Source organism: Centropristis striata, chromosome 3 (assembly GCF_030273125.1).
Source record: "Centropristis striata isolate RG_2023a ecotype Rhode Island chromosome 3, C.striata_1.0, whole genome shotgun sequence".
NCBI lineage: Eukaryota > Metazoa > Chordata > Actinopteri > Perciformes > Serranidae > Centropristis > Centropristis striata.
In genome coordinates, this window is record NC_081519.1 from 9,635,815 (window position 1) to 9,662,373 (window position 26,559).

The window sequence follows — 26,559 nt, forward strand, 5'->3', positions numbered from 1 at the left end:
ATATAAAATGTAATGTTATGTCTGAGACTTTACTGACATTAATAAAACCATACTGTCAATAATTTGTTTTCATCCGAACAACTTTAAAGACTCCAGAGAAGTCAACTCCAGATGCACTAGACATTCTTTGCCATCTAAATCTGAATCATGAATCACACTTCATCATAATTGTTTATTAGCACAGGTAACGCCCCTCTAAACACTAAATAAATGCAGGTGTTTTGTCATGCAAAATACTCTGGAACATGCACAACAATTTGAGAGATTTCACCGAATAAGACTGTAAGAAGAAAAACTTCAGCAGTACTGAAAATGATGAGCTGTTAAATAAATGTGGACGAAATAAACATGACTTTTAAGATCATCAATACTGGTGTTAAAGGAAAGCCAGAAACATTATAACACAAATATATGCATTTTCTAATCTACAAAACATAAGAATCTACATGACATTCTTGCATTTTTAAATGTTTCTCAATTTTGAACACAAGATGTTTTTTTGTTATCTTTGTAAGAGTATAAAATTTACTTAAACCTAAGAGAAGAGAAAAAATAAGAAAGCACTCGTATATCCCAGAATCCCACCTAACAAAATAAGAACAAATCATGGATACAAACAAGCGAACATAGAATATGATCCAGTTGTTAGATAAAGTTTATGCAGCTTAATTCTCTGTGTTGCATTGTTTGTGTTTAGAAAGCAAAAAATAGAAAACTATTTCTAAAAAATGGGCCATAATAGCTCAAAGTGTCTAATTTACTATTTCACTAATTAATTGTAGTGCAATCATTTGATTATTTGACGTAAAAACACAAAAAGCAAGCAATTGGATGGAGCTGAAATGCCGAATTAAATGCTCAATCTATCTAGACTGTGTTAAAGATGTGTTTATGTTTACATAATCAAACTAATCTATCTATGTGGCATGTATATATCTCCTCACTGACAGGGAGGACGTGAACTGATTGGGTGCTTTTTTCTTTTCTTTATTGTGTTTATTGTGCTCAGATGGCAGAGTGCATGTAAAAAGAACTAACACAATCAACAGAACAGAAAGAAGTAATCTTCCATGCGTTGTGTTGCTGAATTGAGCACGCAAACATTCAGCACGTCCAGCCTTATAATATCACTTGTACCACAAGAGGCGTTAGTGAGTCACTGTAGCATCCAGTCTGCCCTCAGAGAGGACGGAAAAGGAGAGGTTGAAGTAAAGCCTGTAAGTGTGGCCCGTAGTGGCACAGTAAAAACAAAGATGGAGCTCTTGGCATCACCATCCAAACAAAGAGATGAGGTTTGATGCTGAACTTGTTTCTTTTAGACTGGTTATTTATATCTTACAACCAGAATGTGTTTTTGGTGCATTTAATGACAACACAAACCATGCTGAAATGCCTATATATGGTTTTCTTGTGACTGTTTTCTTGCTTAAACTGAGCTAAGCAGGCCATATATAGGCGAATATAGGCCGACTCCAGACATAAAGATTGTAAGATAGCAAAGGGTTTAAAAAAAAAAAAAAAAAATCTTTCTGAGAGTTTCAGCAGTTTGGTGATTTTTTTCTGTATTTTGACCTGCTGTTAGTTAGTAGGTGTCATTTTTACAACTGATGATGAATTGAGATTTGTCGGACCAAGTAGTAGACAAGACTTTTTTAAAGAGATTTTTATACATTTTTGAGGACACAGCAAGGTGTATTATAGGGGGAGGAGAAAAACTAATTTCCCCTATTTTTTTTTGGAGGATGTGGCCAGATATTACATATTTAACCTTAAAAAAAAAAAAGCCAAAAGCTGCAGCTCCTTGACTGGCCACTTGAGGCGGGCTCCAAATAAGAGTCAATCTTCATAGACACTCATGTTAAAATGTCTGACTTTGACCTTTGTAAAAGGGGTGATTTTTTTTTTCATAATTTACCCAATCAAATTCTGCATAATTTAGGGCATGTCCGCTTTGACTGACAGGTGGCTCGCTGCTTCATTCAGCCCGCCTCAGCTCACCCCCACTCCACTTCTTTGCCCCTTTTTTGGATTAACTGGGAGTTATGAGGAGTCAGGTGCTGCCAAGATGGGGGTCCACTTTGAGCTTCATTTTGGCTTTTCAGAAACCAATGGGTGATGCCACAGACACTACGTGCATATTTCATACATTCTACAGTTCTTTCAAACTGCTGTTTCATATCTGAATCTCGCCAATGCAGATAACATCTTTGTAATAAAAAACACCTTATCACAACCAATATCAACACCTGCTGAGGTCTTAAATTTTCCTGTAAAGTACAAGGAGAGAATAAAGAATCGAGAAAAAAATGGTTTTAGTTTGACTCAGTGACAGAAAAATAAACCTAAATTTTATTTTTTTATTGTGTTTCATAGTCTTCAAGGGCAGAGAAAAATCTACATGGATTTCATACATAACAAATACACACAACTCAGCTTGCAAAGTACAGCGACAACAATGAATTCACACAGCCCGTGAACAAAGGTAACAGTGCCAGAGAACACACACAGTAGGTTATGTAAATCCACTCAGGAGGAATGTCTGTGTACAATGCACAATGTCGGAAGGGGTTTTTCAATCACAGCACAAAAATGATTAGAAAAGTTCACATCCAAAACTCAATGACGTACACTCATGCTCAAAGCCGGATGTGTCACTTGTTGGGCCAATATGAAGCTCTCGTCTTCCATGACACTAAAACTACAATAGATGTGCTCGAAGGATTAATATATTGAACCCGTCTAAGCATTATATCATGAAAAAAAATAGAATCGTTTAATGTAATAATTTGAACACATCAACATATTTATATTTTTTCTGAATGCAACTTTTGAACCGTGACATGCTTCAGTTGTTCTTTCTTTCCCTCCATACAGAACGAACCTCTGTCTCCATTTGGGGAGAATTTATTTTCAGCATTTACATCCAGTTACATACAAAGATTCACAATCTGTGTCCTCAGTTAGCATCTAGACTCCTTAAACTGGGTAATGTGGACTTTTGGAGAGGTTTTCATCAGAAATCTTCATCAGATTGCTGTTTTTATCAGCTTGTTTATATCGCCTGGATTCAACAAGTGTCTCATGCATAAAAAGTTAAAATGAAAAAGATACTGTAAGGCACAGAAAACCTATAGGTATGGCATATGGCAGTAAAACATCAACAACTGTCACCTGCATTTGAAAAATGTCTTCACATGAATACATATATTCACAGTAAAACTGACAGAATATTTTTGACACTTTGTGAAACACGGTAATCTTGCATTTAAATAAGTGGATCGACCATTCTCATCTCTGTTCAGTAAACGTGAAGCTGAAGCCAGCAATCAGTTAGCTTAGCACAAAGACAGCTAGCCTGGCTCCATTCATAAATGCTAACCAGCTAAACCACAAACGATTGTTTTTCAGTTGGGTTTTCATATGAATTAAACAGAGAAGCATGTTACTGAGTGAGTTTTAAAGGTTCTGGTAGGCGGATTGTACCACCTTTGACAGAGCGAGGCTAATTAAATCCTCGATTTCCAATGCTGTGTTAGCATTAACTATGCTTTTTCAAAAGTGCTTCTCAGACAAAAGAGTTGTGGAAACCCCCTCCTCCTTCACCTTTCTGACTTGTGATTTGTTAGTCCGTGTTTTACCATTTCTGTAAGTTTCTCCTCTGACATTGCTTACATTTACATGCACAAAATATTCATGTTTTTGCCATTTTGAGAACATTCTTAATAAGTTGTTTAAAAGGCTGAAAATAAATTTTCCACTAATATTCCTGATTACATGCAGCACTGTATACTCCAACTTACATAAAATGAACTACTATATTTGACAGGGGTTGATTTATTACGTCAAAAAAAATAGCTTTTTTTTGCATTAAAATATGATTTTGTTCCAAAGTTTTCCACTGTTCATGGATTGTTTATTCGCGTCCTTTAACCATCATCGGCATTGAGATATTTGTGCATATCTAAAAACCTGGGGTTGTCTGAGTCTTTTGTAATTTTTAAAAGTAGGTGTGTTCCTCCTTAGAAGAGTAATGTTGGCATTTATTTTGGCCATGCATCTCTTCTCGCGCCTTCCAAATTATTGGCTTGTTGGTCTGTGTAAAATACAAATAGGTAAGAGGCCGTTGCAACAACAAAAAACCCACTGAGACACATATTCCAAATGCGCTGTATAGGCTACATGTCGAAAGATGCTCCTAAAGCACAAATAATATTGATATATTTTACATGTTTTAATTGGAAAATTCTCCATTGGCTAATTCAGAATCACCAATCAGAATATGCTGTTCACATGATCTGTATCAAATATCATTATATTCTTATGAATCTTTTTTTTTTTTTGGTACACAACTCTTTCTGTCATGTGAACAAGTGAGTGCAACACATATGTCTTCCAGCAGAGACCATCTGATAATGAGCCTTTTAGTGTATCTGTTCTGCTGAATGATATACTCTAATCACTTTAGATTTAACATGGTCATTGCATGAACCACTTTTTTTTTTAACCCAGTCCTTATACTCCACTTAGCAGCGTTATAGTGACAGATATGAGAGAGATATCAATCTTCTCACCTAACTGTCAGCGAGAAAGCAAACAAGCATGTTTCCCAAAATGGCAAACTATTTCAGCCATATTTAAAGTCATACAGCAAACTGGATGCCAGATGTGAGTGTGACTGAGCAGATGAGGCTGCAGGAGGAGCCTCAGCTCATTAGAAGGACCCGATGAGGATCTGCCATGAGCTCCGGCTCAGGGAAAAATCTCAAAGCTAAACCTCAGTATCGATATACTGTGTGTGTTAAGGGACTGTTACCGACAACTTGACAGCCCCTTCCTGAGCAGGAGCCGGAGACTGTACTAGTCAAACTAACAGCAACGTGCTGCTTTTACGCCTCAACACAAACTGAAGGATAAACACACAGGTATGCTCGCACACAGGCGTGAACACAGACATACAACACACTGGATTATGTTCATGGGGTTGGCCGTATTATCAGCTGCGATCAATATATTCATGACTTTTCTCGTTTGGAAATCCATCTCACAGTGAAGGCGAGAAGCTGCAGCCAAGTACACACATACACTTCGATTTACAGTCTACATTCAGAGATCATTTCAGTCGATTTCAGACTGGTGGCTGAAATGGTCATCTTGTCTCTTCTCTGATAGGAGAAATCATGTGAGCACGCCTTCGTGTGCATGTGTGTGTATACAAGCCAACGTGTGCATGTGAATCGTGTGTTTTAGCCATGCTAACACATACTGTACATGGCACAGAATAATGATAACACAGGTGTGTGTATCAGAAGTAAATGTGAACTGGTAATATATACAATACTATATTCATTTTTACACAAATTGTCTTTTGTTAACTATGATCATGTAATTACATGTTTTGTGCTCTGAACAGCATTGGAATGACAAATTACATGATGGAGGCATGGTGGTGTTAGATGGAGAAAGGAGAGGAAACTTTTTGCTTGATTACAGAGAGAGAGAGTATATAAACGTGAGTATACTGTCAGTCTGGGTAGATGAGGAAGCCAGAGAAGGTGCTGTATTTGTTGGTGTTTCCGCCGTGAACTTTGCCCCCGTCCAGCTGTACGCACACTTCGTCCCCCACATCCAGGTGCAGAATGACACTGTTGGAGGCATAGTCGTAGTTCTGATCTGCGTCTTGAGCGATTGCACTGGCCCTCACCTGAGAAAAAGACAAATAAAATGCTGTTCATAGGCTGCAAAGATGGAAAGAAATGAGGAAATACCATCGAGAACAGTGACGTGCGGTCAGGGGCGGCAGGAGAGGCCGTGCCTCACCTGTCATCATGGAAAGAAAAAAATTTAAAATGAAAAAAATAATTAATATTTATCCAGTGATTTGCACTATAAAGTTTTTTTTTTAATCTCACTCGACTTTAGATTACCTTTCATTCAAAATCGCTGAATTTTCACACTCACTGTTCAAATACTGAGACGTGCGGTGAGGCAGCAGCCAGATGAGCCTCACTATAGATTGACAATGACTCGGCTAATGTGCTGGCATGCTGTGCAGCGAGACCGCTGTCTCTCTGTTTGTCGCTATTAAAATGTTCAAACACTTTTGCATTATGAACTAAATTTCCATAGTTTATCTGCTGTACATAATATACAGTGTTTTTTTGGTCAACAACTGTATGTGTGTAACGTGTTTCTTGTGCTGAGCAATAATAAAACGGCTGTGAGAAGGCACTAAGTGAGGCACGCAGTTCTCCTGCCTCATGGTAGGGGGCGCTGGTGATCCCAGTGATTTTTCTTGCGACTCCTCGGCTGAAGAATAAGTGACAGCAAGCTACAATCTACAGTTAGCAAGTCAAGTGCAGCCATCTGTTTATTTTTAAAAAAAATTTAAATTTCTCCAAACAAGTTATTGATGCTTTTGTTCAGAAGGGGCGACGCATGGACTTCATTTATAAGTAAAGGTAAGACCATAATAACTTTTTTTTTAAATAAATGGGTTTTTTTTGTGTGCAACAGTTTGTATGTGTAAAGAAAGCTGACATGAGGATTTTAAACATGGCCCGTTAACTACTGCCATTCAAATGGTGAATAAGCTACTCTGTAGGGTTCATATGTTGTAAATCTGATTGTGATGAAGTCGGTGCCTCACTAGCCATGAACGTCAGCGCATGTCACTGATCTTATTCACGTCACTATCTTATTTCTTTAGGCCTTTATGATAGCTGGGTGTTTACATGAATGCTTCCTATTCAAACTAATGTGCTGGAATTTGTGGCTTTCCTGCAAAACTTTCTGCGGTGACGTAGGATAAAAGTCACGTAGGTCCCTATAGGGCAGGCAGGAGAGAAGGTGGATGGATCAAATGAATCAACCAGCTTTCAACCAGCGGACCGGTATTTGTGTTGAAAGTTATGTATGGAAATAGTTCTTGCTAGTTTTCAATATTTCATTCGGTGAATCTGATTGATTCGTCTCATACGTCTCTACAAGCCTCTGCTCCCACAATCCTCTCTGCTCTTATTTGAATCCCTGGTCCTCTGTTGTAGCCCCAAAACACTATGCAGTCATGTTCACCACATTACTACTTTCAACATGAAATAGTAATATTAACTCATATTATGCGATCCAGCAATCCAATCCAGATGAATCCTTGTGTCATGATCACAGTTACAGCAATCACCTGCTTACATGGATCAAAAGTCCTATACAAATACAGTGTTCATTTTGGGTATTTTATGTAATACAAATTTAAAACAATGTTATTTCTTATTATTTATTTCACTCCTGTGATTGCTACAACCAAGATTCCAAAAAAGTTGGGTTGCTGTTTAATAAAAACAGAAAGCATTGAACCCTGAACCCCAAGAAAATAAATATCATATACATATCTAATGCTCAAACTGTGAAACATTTCATTTGTAAATACTTTATACACGCTCTCAATTTTTATACATTGTTTTTATTTACATTTTACAAAGCGTGTATGTTTCACAACTTTTTTGGAATCAGGGTTGTACTTTGCGTCACAGTAACCTGTCGGCATTTTTAAGCCTGTTAAAAATTTTAAAAATGCACTACAACTACTGCCCAACTGTGTATTAGTAGCCTACTGACATTACTGTATTTTTTAAAAAGCACAATGCTTAATTAGACTAATAACTTTATCAAAACTGCAGTAAACATTTTTTTTTACTATAATAATGTGTTTAAATTATAAACAGTACAGAACACTGTCTTTTCACAATGCATAATCATATAAATATTTTCAATTAGATAGTAACCTGCATGAGGAATAAAGAAAAATAACTGATATCTGTTATAATAACCATCCGGTTATAGTGACCCAGTCAGATGTGATCGCTATAAGACTCTTCACTGATATAATAATGACTCGAATCGAAACTTGCAATTTCTTCCAAATCCAGTGTTTTATATTATAGGTGGGTGATTTTAATAGGTTTATCTTTTTTCATCTTATCACAGTATCCCAAAGCCAGTCTGTTCACGTTATCTGGATGTAACCGGTGCCATTTTATTTCCTGTTTCATTCTGTGATCTTGCTGTAATGTCATCAGTACAGATGCCTTCCTGTCCACTGGGCAGATAGATGAGATGTGCAGTGATCTTTGGCCTCAAACCTCCATCTGAGAGCACAACCTTTCTTAGCCGCCATCAATTTTTCCAGAGGATTGTCGCTCTCACACCTGATCCACCTGTTGCAGAGGAGAGTCTGATCGGGATTGCAGGGAAGGCATCAGGGAGGACATCAGTTCATTTGTTGAGCAATTACAGCAAACACAATGAATGGGTAGAGGACATTTTTTTTGTTGCAACTGGACTACAGAAATCCAATCTAGTCATTAAATTTTGGGTAATAATTCAGAGGTATTCAACTTTGAAAACACATCTGACATCACATACTGTGCATTACATACTCAACATGACAGTGATGTGCCACCAATCTTATTTAATAACTGTTACTGATACTTTTAATTACTGCAAATAGCATAAATTGCATTATAATTGTTTATGTAATTATTAAAATGTGTTATTTATTATTCAAATTTCAGGGTGCAAAATGAAGGTGCACTGAAAGCTTTTGCACCCTCAGCCTGTTTGCAGGGCTGGAGTCTTTCACCTTTTTTATTGCTATGATGAACTGGCGCTCATTCGGGTTTGTGTCAAATAGATGACAATTTTTTACATTTTTATTTTCAATTTATTGAACCATGAAAAAGCATCATTGAGCTTAAAATTTACCCTGATAAAAGTGGCTTGGCCAAGGCAGCAGCAGCACATTTAACAGAGTTTTTTAAGACAGAGAATATACATATAATAGTTACAGACGATGAACTTTCAGATCACAGCATGAGTATACCAATAATAAGACTCAGGTCATTATATTCTGGATCAACCTGATATACCTTCATCCAACTCCTTTTAACTCATTTTAAAACAGCAGTAGTTCCCTTCAAGCCAGATCAGTCTGCAGGAAATTACAAGCTGCAGAAGCAAGTGAGTAAGTACTCTCCTTTTAGCTTTTTTTGCTCGCCACCAACTCCTGAGGAAAAAATACATTCTTCAACCAAAATAATTTTCTAATAATAAGTTTCTGTAATGCTTAATATACCAGTATGTAGAAGCTCTTTAACTGAAATGATATTTTTAATGTTAAAACATAATTATTATAATTGTTATCCATGAATTTTCAAATTAACTGTTTTACAAAAAAAATGTCAAAATACTAAAGCACATTATTATTTCTTGATTAAGATGTAAAATTGTAGTTATTTACTTCTATTCCTCAACAGAACTGCTATGCTTGATTCATTTCTGTCTCAGAGAAGCCCAGTGAGCCGGCTCAAATCTGGGTTTAAAAAGGTGAATTCAGTTTGTTATTTTAGTTTTAATCAAGCTTTTGAAAGATTTCTAAAATATGTATGTTTTCTCATTTTTATGACAGGTGGTCTAATAAATGTGTTAAGCACTGTATAAAAACACTGAACATGGTCATGTATCCGCAAGGATAAACACAGTAGCCACAGAATTACCAAATGATGTAATCAACACCCTCATGACACAGTTGCAGGAGGAGCTGGGTGTTATGAGCTTCATAAAACTGACATTAATGTCCGTCATCCAGCGATTGTTGGTATTCAAAACCAATGCACTAAAGACGCATCGTGTAGTGTGAAGACCACAGAACCTGGAGCCTGACACAATTTAAGAAAGGGATACAGTCTGATGAGCCATTCTTCACTCTTTTATCTACATCTGGACAGGTTTATGTGTGCTGGCATCTGATGAAACATGATGCTGGGTCTGTAATGGTATGACCAGCCATTTAAGAAGTCGTTCTGATGATTACTGTACATGTTTACATAGCAGCCAACGCAGATGTGATGCCCGCAAATTCCAAGATCATAATGATCTCCCACATGTTGCTATTTCATTAAGACCTGGATGAAGGTAAAGACCTGCAGTAGCCCACACAGTTACTAAATGCTATGTAAGAAGGGGGTGGTAGATTTCCAAGTAGTACAGACACCAATCCTTAAGAATTTTTAGATAACCCAACCCATGGTAGAACAAAACATAGCCATTTTTTCATAACTTTCAGATGTGCCTTTCATGTAAAGGTCTTAACAAAAATAATTTAATACAGCAAAAAGTGACTAAATTGATCAACACCATAGGCAAAAAGTGCAGAATAAAACCACTTTTTTTAGTTGCCTTAATTTCCATTCTCTCCATGTATTATCTATGTAATGTACAGCACTGTGCAAAAGTCTTAGGCAGGTGTTAAAAAGTGCCTAGAAGAATTGCACAGTACTGTATGTTTCATTCATATTTTTTTCCTGAAAGGGGTTATTTCGTTTTTGTGTTTTTTTGTAATATAATGTCTTGATGTAAAAAGTTAAGGGGTTTAATACTGCCTAAGTGTAGCAGACATGTTCCCTGTGTCCCTCCTGTAAATTACACCCTTGATCTCAATGTGGCTAAATAGCTGCTTGGGGAGCTGAATAGTGCAGCCGTAATCATTATGCAGGTGTTTCTGTTAAGTTGTTAAGTTGTTTTTGCACCCAGTAAGCAAATCTTCTTATAATAAATTGCACTATCATTTGGTAAGTAACCAACTATTGAAGCAGAATATCCATTTAACAGTGGAAAATAAAGTACACAAGCACATACATATTAATGAATGCAAATATGATACCCTCACTCTATCCTTGTCTCCGGCTCTGGGTCTGACTGAGGATATGGTCCTTCATCTCCACCAGTCATCAAGCTTCCCTGACTCTCTTTTGATCACTAGAACAAATCAAATAAGAATAAACTACCCATTTCTCCTCATCCTCCATCAAATGATGACTTTTTTTCCCACCCATTTCATCAATTCAGCTCGATATATTTCTCCAAACAAGCATTTCTCCCATGAAGAGGAGGTGAACATTTTTATTCCCCTCCCTGAGACAGAAATGAATCGATACATTTCCTTTGTTTTAATTCAACTCACATCACTCCATTAATTGTTGTCTCTGCCTCCACACCTCACGCCCCTTCCATCACCCCTCTCCCATTCGCCACCCCATCGCTATCTCTTCATCCTGGACCCATCTATCCATCTTTTTGTGTCCTTACATTCCAATGAGATGCAGGTCACGCACACATTTTCTCTCCCCCGCCATGGCAGTGTTGGCGGGAGCAGCGACTAAGTGTGTCCCTGTCCGGTCTAAATCGGATTGATTAACGGCGTGCTGCTATGGCAGGTCTCCTGAGGACCCCCTCCCCTTTCCCCTCCCCCCTTCACCGCATCCCTCACCCCTCCCTACCTCCAGATGCATCAGGGTGGGCGATACACGGCTGCAGGCCACGGTAATTGGTAGTCGGGTAGCCATGGCAGCTCCCCGCCTAATAGGTCCAACTCCTCAATAACTCCATACAATCACAATAAATGGGGGCACAGGATAGGCTACAGTGGTCAAATGGGCCCATGAAACACTAGCAGGAGGTCAGGATAAGACCCCACACACACACACACACACTCCATCCCACTATCTCTCAATAACAGCAGCCTTGTTTTTTATAAATCTCAAGTGAACACCTGAGAAAAACCACGCAGCATATATAAGACATTTTGTTATTTTATACTGTTGGACTGTTTTGCTCTGAAGGGACTGAACAGCTCCCCTGAGGAGACCTAATAGGTTTTAGGAAAAATATAACAGTAAAGAGATTCTGACATCTTGTACATCCAACATCTGTCTACATGGTTGAACGGCAGGATTCCCCTGACAGTGTTTTCAGCTGAGCTCGAGGCTGACAGGCTGCTGCTACGAATACAGTAGAAGATAACAATTAAAACGGGTTCACATCTCTGCCTGTGCATGGATCCCTCCTATTAAAGTATGTGATTAAATCACGATGCTGCCTACCTGTATCAGCCATGTTTAAGGGTCATACTGCGAGTTGCAGCAGTGATATTCACACCACCTCACTGAAATCATGGCCTTTTAAACACGAACATCAGCTAATTATATTTGCCAGCCAAAAAGGACACCATGTTATTTATGGCTTTTTATGGTTGACTTCCTTATGAGACACTCAGGTTTACTTAGCCTGGATGCTGACATTTAATGTGTTATGTTTATGATTAATTCATGGTCGTACTCTCCCCCTATACAGTAACCCAGTGGACAAGTTTATACATTTTATGCACATATTTTTAAGAGTGTGGCATTTGAAATCATATCACAACCATTATCAGTATTACGGCTACAATGGAACATGGGTTAATTATGACATTATAGTTATTTGAGTTGTACCCCGTTAAACAAAAAAGAGAAGGACCTCTAGGTTAAACTATTGGTTTATATTAAATATTTATTAACATCCAATGAAACATTTAAATTCAGTGTTTTATTTGACTGTTGTTAAATGGATCATCAGTGATGGAAAGTAACTAGGCACCAATAATTCCCTTTGAAGTTAAGCAGAGAAGAAGCATGTACCTCGATATTTAACGTAAATACTTAATTGTATAACACAATATAACAAGTATAACAAGTACTTGAGCATTTTGATTTCATGCTACATTATGTTTCTTCTCCACTACATTTCAAGGGGAATTATTGTACTTTTCCTCAAGTAAATTTATCTGACAGCAGAAGTAACTTTTCAGATTAAGACATGCATATAAATATTTTATAAGTTTATTATGTGCATTGATATAAATTAATTAAAGGGGGGATCTAATAAATTATATAAAATTACACACATAGGCCATTTTTCTGCAGAATGCATACTTTAAATGCACACATGTAAAATCTGATCTTACTTTAAATGTAACTATTATTTGTAAGGAGTTTACTTCATGCATAACATTCAGTAGATACCTTTCTTTTATGTGCTTTTACTTCAGTATGATTTTTGAGTTTGACTTGTATCTGACATTTTTTTTAGATTGTTTTATTCCTTAATTTATGGACATGAATACTCCCTCAGCCACTGTGGAATATATTGTAATTTGTTGGACGGAGCCCGAGCCGATGACATTGCAGAGCTTTGTGACACTGAAACGAGCACAGATGAATCTGCAGGTTGGGCTGTCAGCAACAATCACAATGAAACCCTGTTTTCTTAAAGTGTGCATGAGGCGCCGGGGGTTCGGGAGCGAAAACAAGAGGGAAAAGCAAATCAGGATTATTGTCAACAGCGGCAGAGATTGATAGCGACAAGGGAGTGAATTTCTGTCTGTTGGCCCAACGCTATTCTGACTTGATCTGCTGCTGTTGGGGAGAAGGGAGACCCGCGGGACAATAGAGAAGATTACACTGCCTCCACTTTTCATTAGGGGGCAACATTAAATGGGGGAGAGAAAGAGACTGAGAAAGGTGGGAGAGAGAAAGGAAATTTACAGCAGAGAAATAATTCACAGTGCTAAATGCTCAATAAAATCCACATTTTCAGCTGTGTGCCACTGATTTGTGTGACATATTTAAGGGCTGACATACTGTATTTCAAATTTATTTAGCCAAAGATTTTTCATCATTTTTATGCGTAATATCAAAGGGTCTGTTCATAATGTTTATGTCTGAGCTTTGACTTAGAGAAAAATGATGGACAGAGGACGTGGGGTTACCAGAAAAGAAAGCTATGTAAAAAAGGAGGGTGTGAAAGCAGAATTTTGGACACACAGACGGGTGAGCAGCTGCATGCACTTTTAACAGTCTAAGCACAGGGTTCGGGTAAAGGGAGCCAAAGTCGAGAGGGGCTTTGAGTGATAGGGAGGGAGCCTGTTGGATAACAAACTGATCAAGCATGCCTGCTTCAGAGGAAGGGGGGGTGTAAATGAGGTTGGGGAGGCGGGCTGTCTATGTAGTGTTATTTTTTTCAGTTCTGTTTTGTTTCGCAGTGGTGCCTTGATCCTCTGGTAATAAAACTGACAGGATTCATTCACTGTGATGTACAGACCTCTCAGAGCGGAGCGAGGCGATTGAGACGGGGTCTCTTAAACTTACCTGAGGGACCTCTAAGGGTGAACTGGGAGGGAGAAGAAGGGCAATTGAAATGGCCCTTTTTTTTGTAGAAGCTGCTGTGTTCTCTCTGCCTCCACCCATGTGTACCAGCCTGAGGTATCCTGTTTCTATTATGCAGGTCGACATGTAGCCCTTCTCCCGCACTGCAGACTCACACACTAATTGGCATACTAAATGTTAATATTCTGCCATGACACTCAAGACCCAAGGTGTCAAGATGTTGATTAAAAAGTCTCTAATTGGCTCTAGACTGAAACCTTTGAGGGTAGAGGAGATGCCTTAATTGGGTATAAATGGGTTCTTTGGATGGCCTACCTGCACAGCAAAGCCTCAGCTCTGGAGTTAAATTATAATATTCCTTTATCATGTATGGTTTACCCACTCGTATCAACTCGGTTTGTTTTACAAAATGTATGTGAAGACCTTTCCCTAACATACATGCAGAAATGACTTGGAAACTCTAATGAGGCCTTTATTCCACGGTTCAGGAAACTGAACGTTGTTTCAGTGTTTACACAAATATCCATCAGATATGTGTGTTTATATATAAATATTATGCTCTTGCCTTTTTCTTTACCATCATCATTTAGCAACTTCAAATTTAATTAGCAAATTAATAAATATAATACTAAAGAGGTTAATCACCTTCCTTTATATAAATTGAGAGCTTTGAGTTTAGAAACTGTTACAAGGACATTGTCATAACATTCAATTGATAATAATTTTATTATTTTTGACGTATATATGTTTTCTCTCTTATTTTCCATGTATATATGTTTTTTTTTTTTAGATTTTTTTTGACTGATTGTTGTCATTAACTTTTTTTGGTATTTTTTAAAATCAAATTAGCTTTGTTTTTTTTGTTTTCTTTTGTTAAGAAGTGGTCCGTTTTATAAGCCTTTGGGTTGTTGATCTCTCCTGACACCTTGTTTATGTTTCATTATATAGTTTTTATGCAGTCTGTTATATGTATGTAAATAAAATAAAAATAGAATTTTAAAAAAATGTGCACAGGGACACAAACAGCAATACTCATTCATCACATAAAACATGTTCACAGGTCAGAATTTTATTTCCCTCTAATTGTGGTATACCTATTAGAATTTAAATCATGCGATATGCATTTTACCATTGTTCATGCTAGCTCTACCACTATCAAACACTGTGAAACAATGCTGTTCATGAAAAGAGACAGAATCCTGTTTCTGATGAGGTGAAATAATGATATAATGGGGAGGCAAAAGGAAAGCACAACAAAGGCACGACAAAGCACAGTAACAACCAGCCCAGTCGTTTTAACCTGCAGAATATAATGGCCTTAGCCATTATAACAGAAACATATAGTCAAATAATGGCTGTGTGCATGAACATGCACATAAATGTGTGTTGTCAGAGAAAAAAGGCAAGAAGAGAAAAACAAGAATAAGCTGCAGCGTATATGAGAGGACCTGTACAAGAAATGCTGTTGGAAAAAGGTGGACTTTTATCTTTTATCACCAAATGTTCCTGAATCATAATGTGAGGCCACTGTCACAAAAGCAATGCGCCACACAGAAAATTAGTCTTGATTATTAATTATTCCACCAACACGCGCCATCTTTGAAGGAGAAAATGCAGCTCCCAAAAGAAAAAAAATAATTAATGAATTTAAAACTGTCTAATGAAGTGACACATTGACACCTTGTCTGACGTGCTGTTATCAGCAGCTTCCACCTCTCACAGTAGCCACATCGCACCTATCTACTGGAGGCGAGCCGCTCCTTTCCTCTAATTGAGTCAAAGCTTGTCATCACTGCAACTTTTAAGTGGTATTTTTAATTATCTAATTAGCTCATAGATCTTATTAGCTTATTTCCTGCTTGCGTTTGAGAGCCAGTCTAAAGGATGCTTCATCCAAACCCATTCAACATAATAAGACATTAACCATGCAGTATAATTACAAAAAAACACCATATGAACCTTTATCAGAACCTACACATCTATTATTCTAACCGGAACACCAAAATGCACCACAATTTTCCACTTCTAATTCAACTTTTCCTCTAACCTTTACACCTTATATTGTTAAGGCTGAGCACAACACTGTCTTATAAAAAATAGCATTCTCATACAACAAAACTGCATTCTCAATTAGGTTTTGAAACAGTTTTTTCCTCCTGTATTACAGTCACAGTTTCAAACATGTGGTTAATGTTGTGAATTGAAACAAGAATGCTTGGTTAGGTTTAGGGAGAGATAATGGTTTGGGATAAAGTAAGTATGTTTGTAAAGACATGACATAGGTGTATGTATGCTACATGATGAAGTTACACACCCACAAGTTAACTTAACATAATTCAGCATTGACTTTTGGTTTCACACCAGACACCAACAGCGGTTTTGATAGCAGCACCTATAAATATCATTATTGAACGTTGGGCAAGTTAATTTAAAAAATGTAACCTCATTACAAAAAAGTTGGGACGCTGCAGTTTGACATATAACAATAATGACATAGAATATAGTTTTTGTACAGTTTTCAAAGGATATACTTTACAAATTATTGCATTATGTTTTGTTTACCTTTTAGGCAACATTCTAACTTTAGAATCAGGGTTGTAGTCACTAAAAATACTTAAGCTGCTTCATAACAACTCCAAATGCCTCCACACCGGCCATCACTGAATGGTAGACTGTTCTGTAGCCCACCAAGTGACAGCTCTGTCCAGTACTATGACAAATTAATGAAAAATACTAATAATCTTCACAAAGCCTTGTTTCTTTCTCCTACAGTTGCCGCTATTGAACACAGAAGCAGCTAATCCAGTTAATGCAGCAAGAGTTACACTCAACTGAGCTGTTCAAATTGATCGGTTTTGCTTCGTAAACAGTTCGATAGAGAACAAAAGCTTTGCTAGAGATGACGACATGAAGCCAATCACCTGCTACTTTCTGTCTACAGACTGTGACCATGTTTGGATCAACTTCTCTGTGAAGAGCATTATAAGAACAGAGTAACAGTGTGCGTGAGAATGGCGAAATTCAAACTACTGACAGCACTGTCACAGGCCCGATTCCCTCACTAGGAAAGGAATATAACAACAACCAAAAAAAGAAATATAGGCAATTTTAGTAACTGGACCACTTTACATTTGATTTGCCCTTGTTTGCAACGTCACATATTCTGTATTTAACAGAAGGATATGAACATTGGAATTCCACAAATCTTATCTTTACTGTGACATCAGTGAGGCTCAAACAGCCTCAAACAAAACCAGGACAATTCAGAATACAGTCTTACCAGTGGGACACAACATGTACGACAACTTTGGGGTAACCGGGAAGCAGCAGTCTCTTCTCTCAGCACAGTAAGACAGATAAAAACCCTTCATCAAACTCCCATTCTTAAAGGAGCGTTACTGGGACAAGCAAGTGTGATGTAGTCAAATTATAATCCTTTACACTATCCGATAATAAGGTTACATTACAATACTGTAACAGCCCAACACTGCTAAAACTGTTGCACATGCTGCTCCATATTTACCACACAAACATGAGAGCGACATTTGGAAGCGGATAAGCAAATTTCTCAAAATGTCAAACTATTCCTTTAAAGCTCGGTATGCCAGTCAAAAGTGTGTTTCACAGCATGGGTGGATGTGTGTGTGTTTGTGCGTGTACAACAATTGTCAAACTGATATGCGCGGTGTTGATCAATGTCTTGTCAAAGGGAGCTGACAATAAGACACATCCTGAGGAGAGATCGCTGCAGGGACAGGCAGGACACAGACAAGCAGGCTGACAGAGAGAGAGATGGATGGATGGATATTCACAGGAGAGTGGACAGAGGAGGAGAAGAGAAAAGGCAACATAAAAGCGTCCTCCGTCCCCGTCCTGTGTTGAAGAGAGGAGTTGAGGAGACGGGATGAAGCTATGACTGACGTTTACGAAAACACAAATCAGACACGTGTTAGCAGCTGTTGGCTGATGAAATGTGTAACTGATGTCCAAGTTTGCACCAAGTTTGAGGAGATGAATCACTCAATGCCAGGAATCCTCTTCACTCATCAAGTCCCATAACTCATCAAAAGATTGGTGTTGAGGTAGATGACCTTTTCAATGGATATATAATTCACCACCAATATGTACTTTGCCCTTTACAGTGATGAGCATGGAGAGGGAGTGTGAATATTTATAGCTGGTCCAGTATGGGAGAAACTGGCCTGGTCAGTCACTCTGTGAAGCGCGTGCACACACACACATACACACACACACACACACACACACACACACCCTTGTACTTCTATCTTTGTGAGGACCCTCATCCCTCATTTCCGTAATGCAGTCCCAAGCCTTTAACCCTTCCATTAACTATCACATCTAAACGAACCCTAACCTAAGCCTAATTCTAACCTTAACCTTAAAACCAAGTCTTAACCCTCAAACAGGTCTTTGAAGAAGAGGTGTCTATGTGGTAGTAGCGTTAAGCACCCCACCTACTATTAACACATGCTGACATCATTATGTGGCAGTGGTATTAGGTTGGATCTGACCTACTGGAGGAGGCTGATAGACAAAGCCAGACAAAATGCTCCGACATAAGGCTCAGCAGTCTAGTCTTTTAATATGACATACATTGAAACTTCATTGTTAATTATAGCACCCAGCTAGATCGATCAATATAATCACATTTAGGTAATTTAATATCTTGATAATGATAAATATAGCATGTTCTCTAGTAAATCAATGAAAGGTTATTTCTATATAAAATAACCAAATGGTAAAGCTTATCTTTCTGTTCAAATTATGTAAATATTGACTAAACATACATACATAATTGACATTTTTATGTCATTTTGATTTTATATATATATATATATATACTGTCATATTGCCCAGCCCTAGTTAATTATGTTTTGAGGGAACTGATTATCTCCCAGATTACATTTGTGTTTGACTTATCGTGACTCAAACAAACAACGCAGGACTTTCACCCAGGAGGCTGCGGTTTGTGTCCTGTGTGAAACGTAAAGTGAGCATTGAGTTATTTTAACTTAAATCGAGTTACGTAAGAAACACATTTATTTTAACCCAAACTATCATCTTTCCCTTAACCTAACCACACTGTAACTGTTTCACAATGTCAGCCATGTGTTTAAAAATGCGACCATAACGTTTAGGTCTGAGGACTGTAGGGGCACTCATTTTGGAAAAGCTCCTGTGCATCACTGTCAAGGGTAGGAATAAAATCTAAATGCACAAAATACCCATTCACAACGATTGTAACTGACATCTTTATGAGTCTCTAAATTGACAAACTTTTTCAGTGATATCCTCAAGGTTTTTCTCATTGACCTAGCAGGTTCATTCTGCTACAAGAGCACTTGTCTATTCAGAGAAGAAAAAAATGAGGTGCAATGAAACTGTGAGGGCAAGATCAGCACTGAATTGGGTTAAATAATTTAGTTGATGGAAAAGATAATTAATGGGGAAGGAGTCAATAGCCAGTGTGGACGGTAAAGGTGTGTGTGTGTGTGTGTGTGTGTGTGTGTGTGTGTGTGTGTGTGTGTGTGTGTTTAAAAGGAGGGGCACAGGTGGAGGGGAGAGGATCTCATCTAAAGGCTATGAAAGATTTAACAGCAAGAGAAGACAGGAATGACAATGTCCGTGAAGGCACGCAACAAACCAAGTCCCCCAATTATATCTGGCATTTAACTGTCTGTCCTCTTCACTCTGCACTTTATGCACATCCCGTCAAATCAATGAAATAGAGAATAACTGTTTTTATGGACTTGATCAGTCGCAAAAAAGATCTATAACATAATAATGTGTGTATTTGGGAAGTCCATAAAGCCAAATGAGTATGAAAGAAATTTATTTTTGTACTGACCCTGACATTATATTGATTGAACCATAGTTTTAGCTTAGACATTCATACATTATGTTAGTCAGTTGGCAGAATATCTCAAATATATTAAGAAATATTCCAGTTGAATTTGGTGCAAGTGAGCTACGGATCAAGGAACATGGGATTAGTTTTGAAAATCAAGCAGTTGTTTCAGTCATTTTTTTTCCACATTCACTGTTTCCAGCTCTCAAATATATAAGGATCCTGGATTTGAAACTTGGCTCGTGTTCAAATCTTACTGAAATGTATTGAAATAAGTTTAGATATTCTGCTATCAGGGGTAAAGCTATTGCAACAAACCCAGGTTTGATTCCCAGTACAGCACCCCATGATGTTGTTAATGACAGTATGGTCAGCAATGGCGAGTGATAAGGACTGCAGGAAAATAGGCACTGAACACTGAAAAAAACAGTTCACACAAAACAGGGACCAGGGTGCTCAAGTGTTTAAAGCTCATCTCAAGCTTACACCAGACAATTTAGATAAAGTACGTCACTACTTTGAAATTGAAATGCTGCCTTTATAGGTTGCAAAATTCAGAAAAGAAACCTGAAACCTCGAGCCCAGAGGGGACTTCTCAGTACAGACAGCGAAAAACACACTGCAACATTGAGGCAGCTATTCCTGTAGGTTTCACAACGCTAGCAATGTGTCAGCTACTGCTAGTTTCAAGCTAATAAACAGCGTAAACAAATACAAAATGCTAACCTTACTTCCCATTCTGAAACGTCTGCTACTCGTCAATTTTGGTGCACAACAGACTCCATGTCCGAGTCTGGAGGCTCAAACATGTCCGGCTGAACCTCTCCAATGTTTCCTTTAATGCTAGATGAATCAATCAATCAAACTTTATTTGTATAGCACCTTTCGTACAGGTCAGTGCGGTTCAAAGTGCTTCAGAGAAGAAAAATCAGCTAAAGGATACAAAGCAATTTAACAATTAAGAGTATGTGCAAAAATAGATTTGATTTTTTTTTAAAAAGAGCAGAATAAATATTACAAAGAAATTGATTATAATGCCAATTTAGCATGTTCACAGAGTAAGGAACACCTCGATTCTATTTACATAGGATTAGTGAGGAAGGTTGTCCCCTGGTGAATTCTCAGTGGCCCATTCACTGTATCAAAAGTCTTTTAAGATGCAGAAGCATATCAGTGAGCAGCAGCCCAGCAGGGTGATGGTCTGCTCGGTAGCAAATTGTTGTACATTCATGTACCGTGTAAATTCTGTGTAGAGCTTTACCATCAAACACTGAGCCTACTTGTAACAATGCAAAGCATGTTTTTTTTCTTCTTCTCTGGTAATCCCCAGACGTCACTCTTCTGTTCTGCAGCACATGTCAGAATCAGGGCTCCTCAACAGAGTGAGGGCTTAGTACTTCAAGCTTGTCACGGATCTCCAGATGGAAGCATTCAAGGCTTTTTTCCAGGCATTTGTACTTGTTTATTTATTAGTGTTAAAGTCAGAGTTCCTCAGAGGACAGTAGCCAGCTGTTGCATTTTGGCTTTGTTCCACCGAGACGTGAAGGATTGTTATCCTCTTGATCGCTTGGCTGTCACTCTCTCTTTCTCTCTCTCTTTCTCTCCGTTTGTGTGCAAGTTATACAATTAATTACAGTTTTCACTTTTCCAGCTAAAGCTGTTCGTAGTTCCACTATTGTTTCTACTTTCATCCTGCTTTCTTTTCCTCTTCTTTGTTCCCCAAAGTGAACCAACGACTTAAAAAATATTTTAAAAGTTTTCTGGTTCAAAGTTCCTATCCAAGCAAGACTTGAGATACAGTCTGAGTAAACACAGCACCTTGTGGAAAATGTTGCTTTAGACTTTTGTTTGTCTGAAAAAAACTCAATGTTCTCAATGTGATTTATCATTTAGAAACATTTTCAACGTAGTAAAAAAACTGAGTGGAAGTAAAAGTATTTCATGATGTCACCAACACCTTTGCAATCAGCACGGTCGCCTACATTCTCATACAACAAAACTGCATTATGTTTTGAGGGAAACATGTTTTCTCTGGGACTACATTTGTTTTGGAAGTATTACAAATACATTTCTAATCAAAGTCTCTGTAGGAGGAGGTCGGGGTGGATGGTTGGGTCAAACAAACATGGGACTTCAGCCAGGAGACTGTTGTTTGTGTGAAAACCAAAAGTTAACATTGACTTATTTTAACCTACATACATAAGTTACGATAGGTAACGTTCTTAAGTATTTAAATTATGAAACAAGTAAACTTATTTTGAGCCAAACCATGATCTTTTCCTAAACCTAACCAAGTAGTAGGAGACTGATGCAATACAATGCCTTTAAATGTCATTTGCCTATGACATTTCTTTTGACTCATCACTAGGTGAAACAACAGCATCAAACTCCCCAAATCTGCTTTACTCATATCAACACTGCACAGGGTAGTAGGCCTGGTGGCCCTTTAGTGATCCTCGCTACAACTTGCCTAGAGCCTGACCGATACAGGATTTTTGAAACCAATGCCAATACTGATTTTAGAGGGGAAAATTCATCAATAACCAATATGGAAGCCAATATAATAATTTTTTGAGCTGGAATGAAAATAGTGTGCGTCAGTTTTTCACCACTCTGCAAATGTACCTAGAGAGTAACTTATTCAAACATATAACGTTATTAGTAGAATTAGTATTTAACATTATTTTACATTATACACAATGCATTACATTGTCTGTCAATTCCACAAATGAGAACTGAGGAAATAGAATAGAATAAAAATTAGGAATAAAAGAAATAGCTGAATAAACATCATTACTGTTTAGTTTCAGTCAATTGCTGATTATTTGAAAAAATGAATAGCTAACACCATTTCCAAATCCAGCCAAGCTATATTTTCTGTATTATGTATTGTGTAAAAAAAGTTTTAATAGCAGCACATCTCAGACAGCATATACACCAATACCGATATGCCTTTGATAGGCCATTATCGGCCGATAATATCTGTCTACCGATATATCTGTCGGGCTTTGGACTTCACTAGCCTCCTGGCCAATGTTCAACTGTACCTCAGAGCAGCTTTCTGAGCTGACTGAAAAAAGTTGGTCATCACATTATTATTGGGTTTAAAGCCCTTTTCGATCTAACTCGTTGCCTTCTTTCTTTTCTGGCATCCTGAGGTATGTGTAGGTCCTGGCATACCAATGAAACACACTCCAACATTAACCAATAATTAGTTTAGATCTTTACATTCTTAGGTCATGCTGAATGCCTGTTTATATAGTTATTTTAGGCCAATTGAGGACCTTTCCCCAACCTTAACTGAAATGTGTTCCTGATCATAACCAGACTTTTGGTTGTTTAATATCTTCAGACTGAGAGCTGTTTTCAAAAGGGTGATGAAAGTATCAGCAGGACACTTCACACACACAAACACCCCACGTACTCACCTGTCCGTTCTTCTTCAGGTCAGCCCACATGCTGGTCCCATCACCTCCTCTCATCAGGACGTGGTAGGTGAAGTAGTAGATGCCGGGCAGAGGGCAGGTGAACTTGCCAGTGCTTGGTTCGTAGTAGTTCCCCACGTTGGTCACCACGTCATCAAACTTCAGTATTTCACTCCCTTCGTGTTGTTTCCGGAGGCCTGCGTAGAAGGCGATTTTGGGACTGTAGAGGGATGGGCCATAACCTCCGGGTCCAGGCCCTGGTGGACCAGGTGGCCCGGGCTTGCCGGGTTCTCCGGGGGGCCCTTTAGGACCTGGAGGACCAGGAAGCCCTGGGGTTCCTCTGTACCCCTGTTTGCCCCTACGGTTTGAGAAGTCTGGGGGCTGAGGGGAGACGGCAGTCAGCTCTCCCTGTGGGGGGGTGAAAGTGTCACACACCATCTTGCAGCTCCCACGCATTTCGTAATGCGTGCCCCCTCCTCCGGACCCTCCCCCCTTGGTGGTATGGACCAATAGGGGAATGGCCACCAGCAGGACCAGGACCATGGCCACGCCGACTCCAGCCCCGATGACGCGTTTCTTGCGGCTGAGCCGGGAGGCGGCCAGCGTGAGGAAGTCCTCCTCCCCCTTCGCTGGAATGGTTGTGCCGGCCAGGCTGAAGGCTGAGGCAAGTAACTACTGGATCGGGGAGGTGGAGGAGGAAAAATGATTGTGTGGGGCAAAAAAAGGTAATGGGGGGCTTTTCTAGAAGCGGGACAGGAGAGTCTCAGACAGGAAAAAATCAGAAGTCAAGGAGTGAATGACAAATAGGTTTTCCCATTTCTTTGTGTCCAGTTTGTTTTGTATCCTTTTTATTTTTCCTCAGGTTCACAATGTCAGAGGGCTGTCAACCTTTCTAAAGATAATGCATCATTTTCCAAGACAAACAATAGTATAAATATCTTAAATGTCTTTGTCAAAAATAAGCATCACCGTTGAGATGGTGGATTTTTTTTTTTTTGCCCAGCTCTGTAGTAGTGGAGGCTCCAGTGAAAATCTTTCAGTTGCTCAGGCGGAGAGCTGTCAGGTGGGGTCTACAGTATTCCCACTGGAGTTCATCTCACCCACCACATACGGAGAAGGGCGCTTTACTTGTCTGTCCAAGAATGAGAAGAGAAGAATGAGGAAACTGCTAAATCTCGGCTCTTTTCTCCCTTCTTCGTGTTTTTGTTGATGGGCTCACTATAGATATGTAAATAGTTGTAGGAGCCTGGATTCGATTTATCTCAGGAGTCTACTCCTCCATTCATAGTGCAGATTTGTTACAGGTCGTAAAAAGGCAAATCATAAGGAAAGGCCAGGCCAAGCTGCACTGAATGTGTTTTAAAGGCAGCCTGGACAAAGCAGAGAACATTTTATCACAGCATCACAGGGGATCTCTGAATCTAGAAAGAAAACACACACACACACACACACACGTATCATTAAATAATAACAAATAACAGCAAATCCCTAGAAGACATTTAAATAAAGAACTTCACTTTTCCATTATTGTTTCCATTCATTAATAAAAAAGAATAATTGAAAATATGAAAGATAGATAATTCATAACCCCATTCTATGATCATTTTATTTTAAACATGCCATATGTGTCATGAAAATAATAATAGCCTAATAATAAATAACAATAAAAATTAACAGGGGTCACAGCTACATGTTACTATTTCAGGCCTACATTCATCATTGCCTACAAACTCGACTATCAACAACAAAATTGTAATAATATAAATAGAAATATTTATTAACTTTTATGAAAATGGACACTTATTTTTAAAACTCGTCCAGATTTAATCAGCGCAACAGGAAATACGGATTTCACTAGCAAACTTTTGAAAAACTCAGATCCTCTTACCCAGTTTGTCCTTTCTTTTCTTCCCGGTTCTCCCGGTGTGTGCGGGTTTTTTTTTTTAATGCTGCGGGCTCAGAAAAAAACGCCGCAGGAAAACTGGTCCAGGACCGGAACGAAATCCCTCCAGCACGGAGCGCTTTCACTGTCGCCTCGGGGTGAAGTTGTGTCGCGTCGCAAACTCATACTCACACTAATATTTCAACTTGCAGCACCTCATCCAGGACTCCTGCATGGCGGCCGGACTGCACCGTCCAAAATGCTCAAAGCAGCGCTCACAGGCAGTCCGAGCAGACACGGAGGGAAGTAAAAAAAAATTACAGGGAAAAAAGAAAAAAAAAAAGAGTAATAATAATGCAATTCAAAGTCGCGAAGCGCTCCTTGAAATAAAATCACTCATACTGACGAGTTACTTTTACTGACTTTCACCCTGCAGAAATCCCGCTGCAGAGCCACTTTATTTGCAGAGCAACAGTTCACTCACTTGTTGTATTTTCCGTCCTGCGTCTCTTTCCTCAGCATCTGCCTCCTACTGCTCCCCCCGCCCTCTCTCTGCGTTAACACACACACGCACACACACTGAGATTCACCCTCCCATCCTGCATGTGACCTTTTCACAAATCAAAATGACTACATCTGTGTAATAGTTTAATCAAAGGTTGTCCTTTTTTACGTTCACTTTTATACATACAACCAAAAAACTTATGGCGTAATAGTCACGCTGTAACTGTTTGACATTATACCTGTCACTCACTGTAATATAGGGATCATTTGAAGACTCCCTCCCTCTATAGTTTCTTCTAAAATGAATATGGCCTTATCAATTCTTCATGATGGCTCCTGCCACCACACATCACACAGTATGTAGAACTGTATACGGTTACAACCTTGCTGGACCAAATAAAGACTTTCAAAGAATGAGTAAAATGTACTCATCGAGCTGATGTGTGATTGCAGCAGGTGCAAAGAGGCTGAAGTGTGAGTACAAAACGTGGTCTACAGATGTGAGACTGACACACATCACGCAGGACGTCGGAGTGAAAAGGATAAGGTGAAAGGAGGAGAGTGGTGTTCTTAGGGTTGTTGTCAATGTCTGTGTTTCTGTGGCTTTCAGACCTCGTTAGAGATGAAAGATGTATCGCTGCTGACAACCCCCCCCCCCTCCTTCCCTCCATCTCCATCTCCTCCTGGTTGCTTTCTTTTCCATTCTGTCTCCCTGACTTTATATTTGTATCATTTACTAATTAATGAATTCTCAAATTAGGCTTTTTTTCAACTGTTAATGCCTGTTGTAGAGCGCGTTTTTTTAATTAATTTTTTTCTGTCTGACCACACATGATATTAGAA

At 38.7% G+C, this 26,559-nt stretch overlaps 1 protein-coding gene across 2 annotated transcripts; it reads right to left on the bottom strand.

Annotated features, from left to right (window-relative positions):
* Nucleotides 1-2,343: 2,343 nt before the first annotated feature.
* Nucleotides 2,344-25,719, bottom strand: c1ql4b (complement component 1, q subcomponent-like 4b). 2 transcript variants are annotated; one of them, XM_059330112.1, is made up of 4 exons: nucleotides 25,219-25,719; nucleotides 23,642-24,751; nucleotides 23,334-23,572; nucleotides 2,344-5,701 (listed from the first exon to the last, which is right to left on the bottom strand). In XM_059330112.1, exons 2-4 carry the CDS (start codon nucleotides 23,871-23,873, stop codon nucleotides 5,522-5,524), a joined length of 651 nt encoding a protein of 216 aa, XP_059186095.1. In that variant the 5' UTR covers nucleotides 23,874-24,751; nucleotides 25,219-25,719; the 3' UTR covers nucleotides 2,344-5,521. The 2 variants fall into 2 exon arrangements, with proteins under 2 accessions (XP_059186095.1, XP_059186094.1); XM_059330111.1 differs by having other exon boundaries at nucleotides 23,334-24,751.
* Nucleotides 25,720-26,559: the final 840 nt, after the last annotated feature.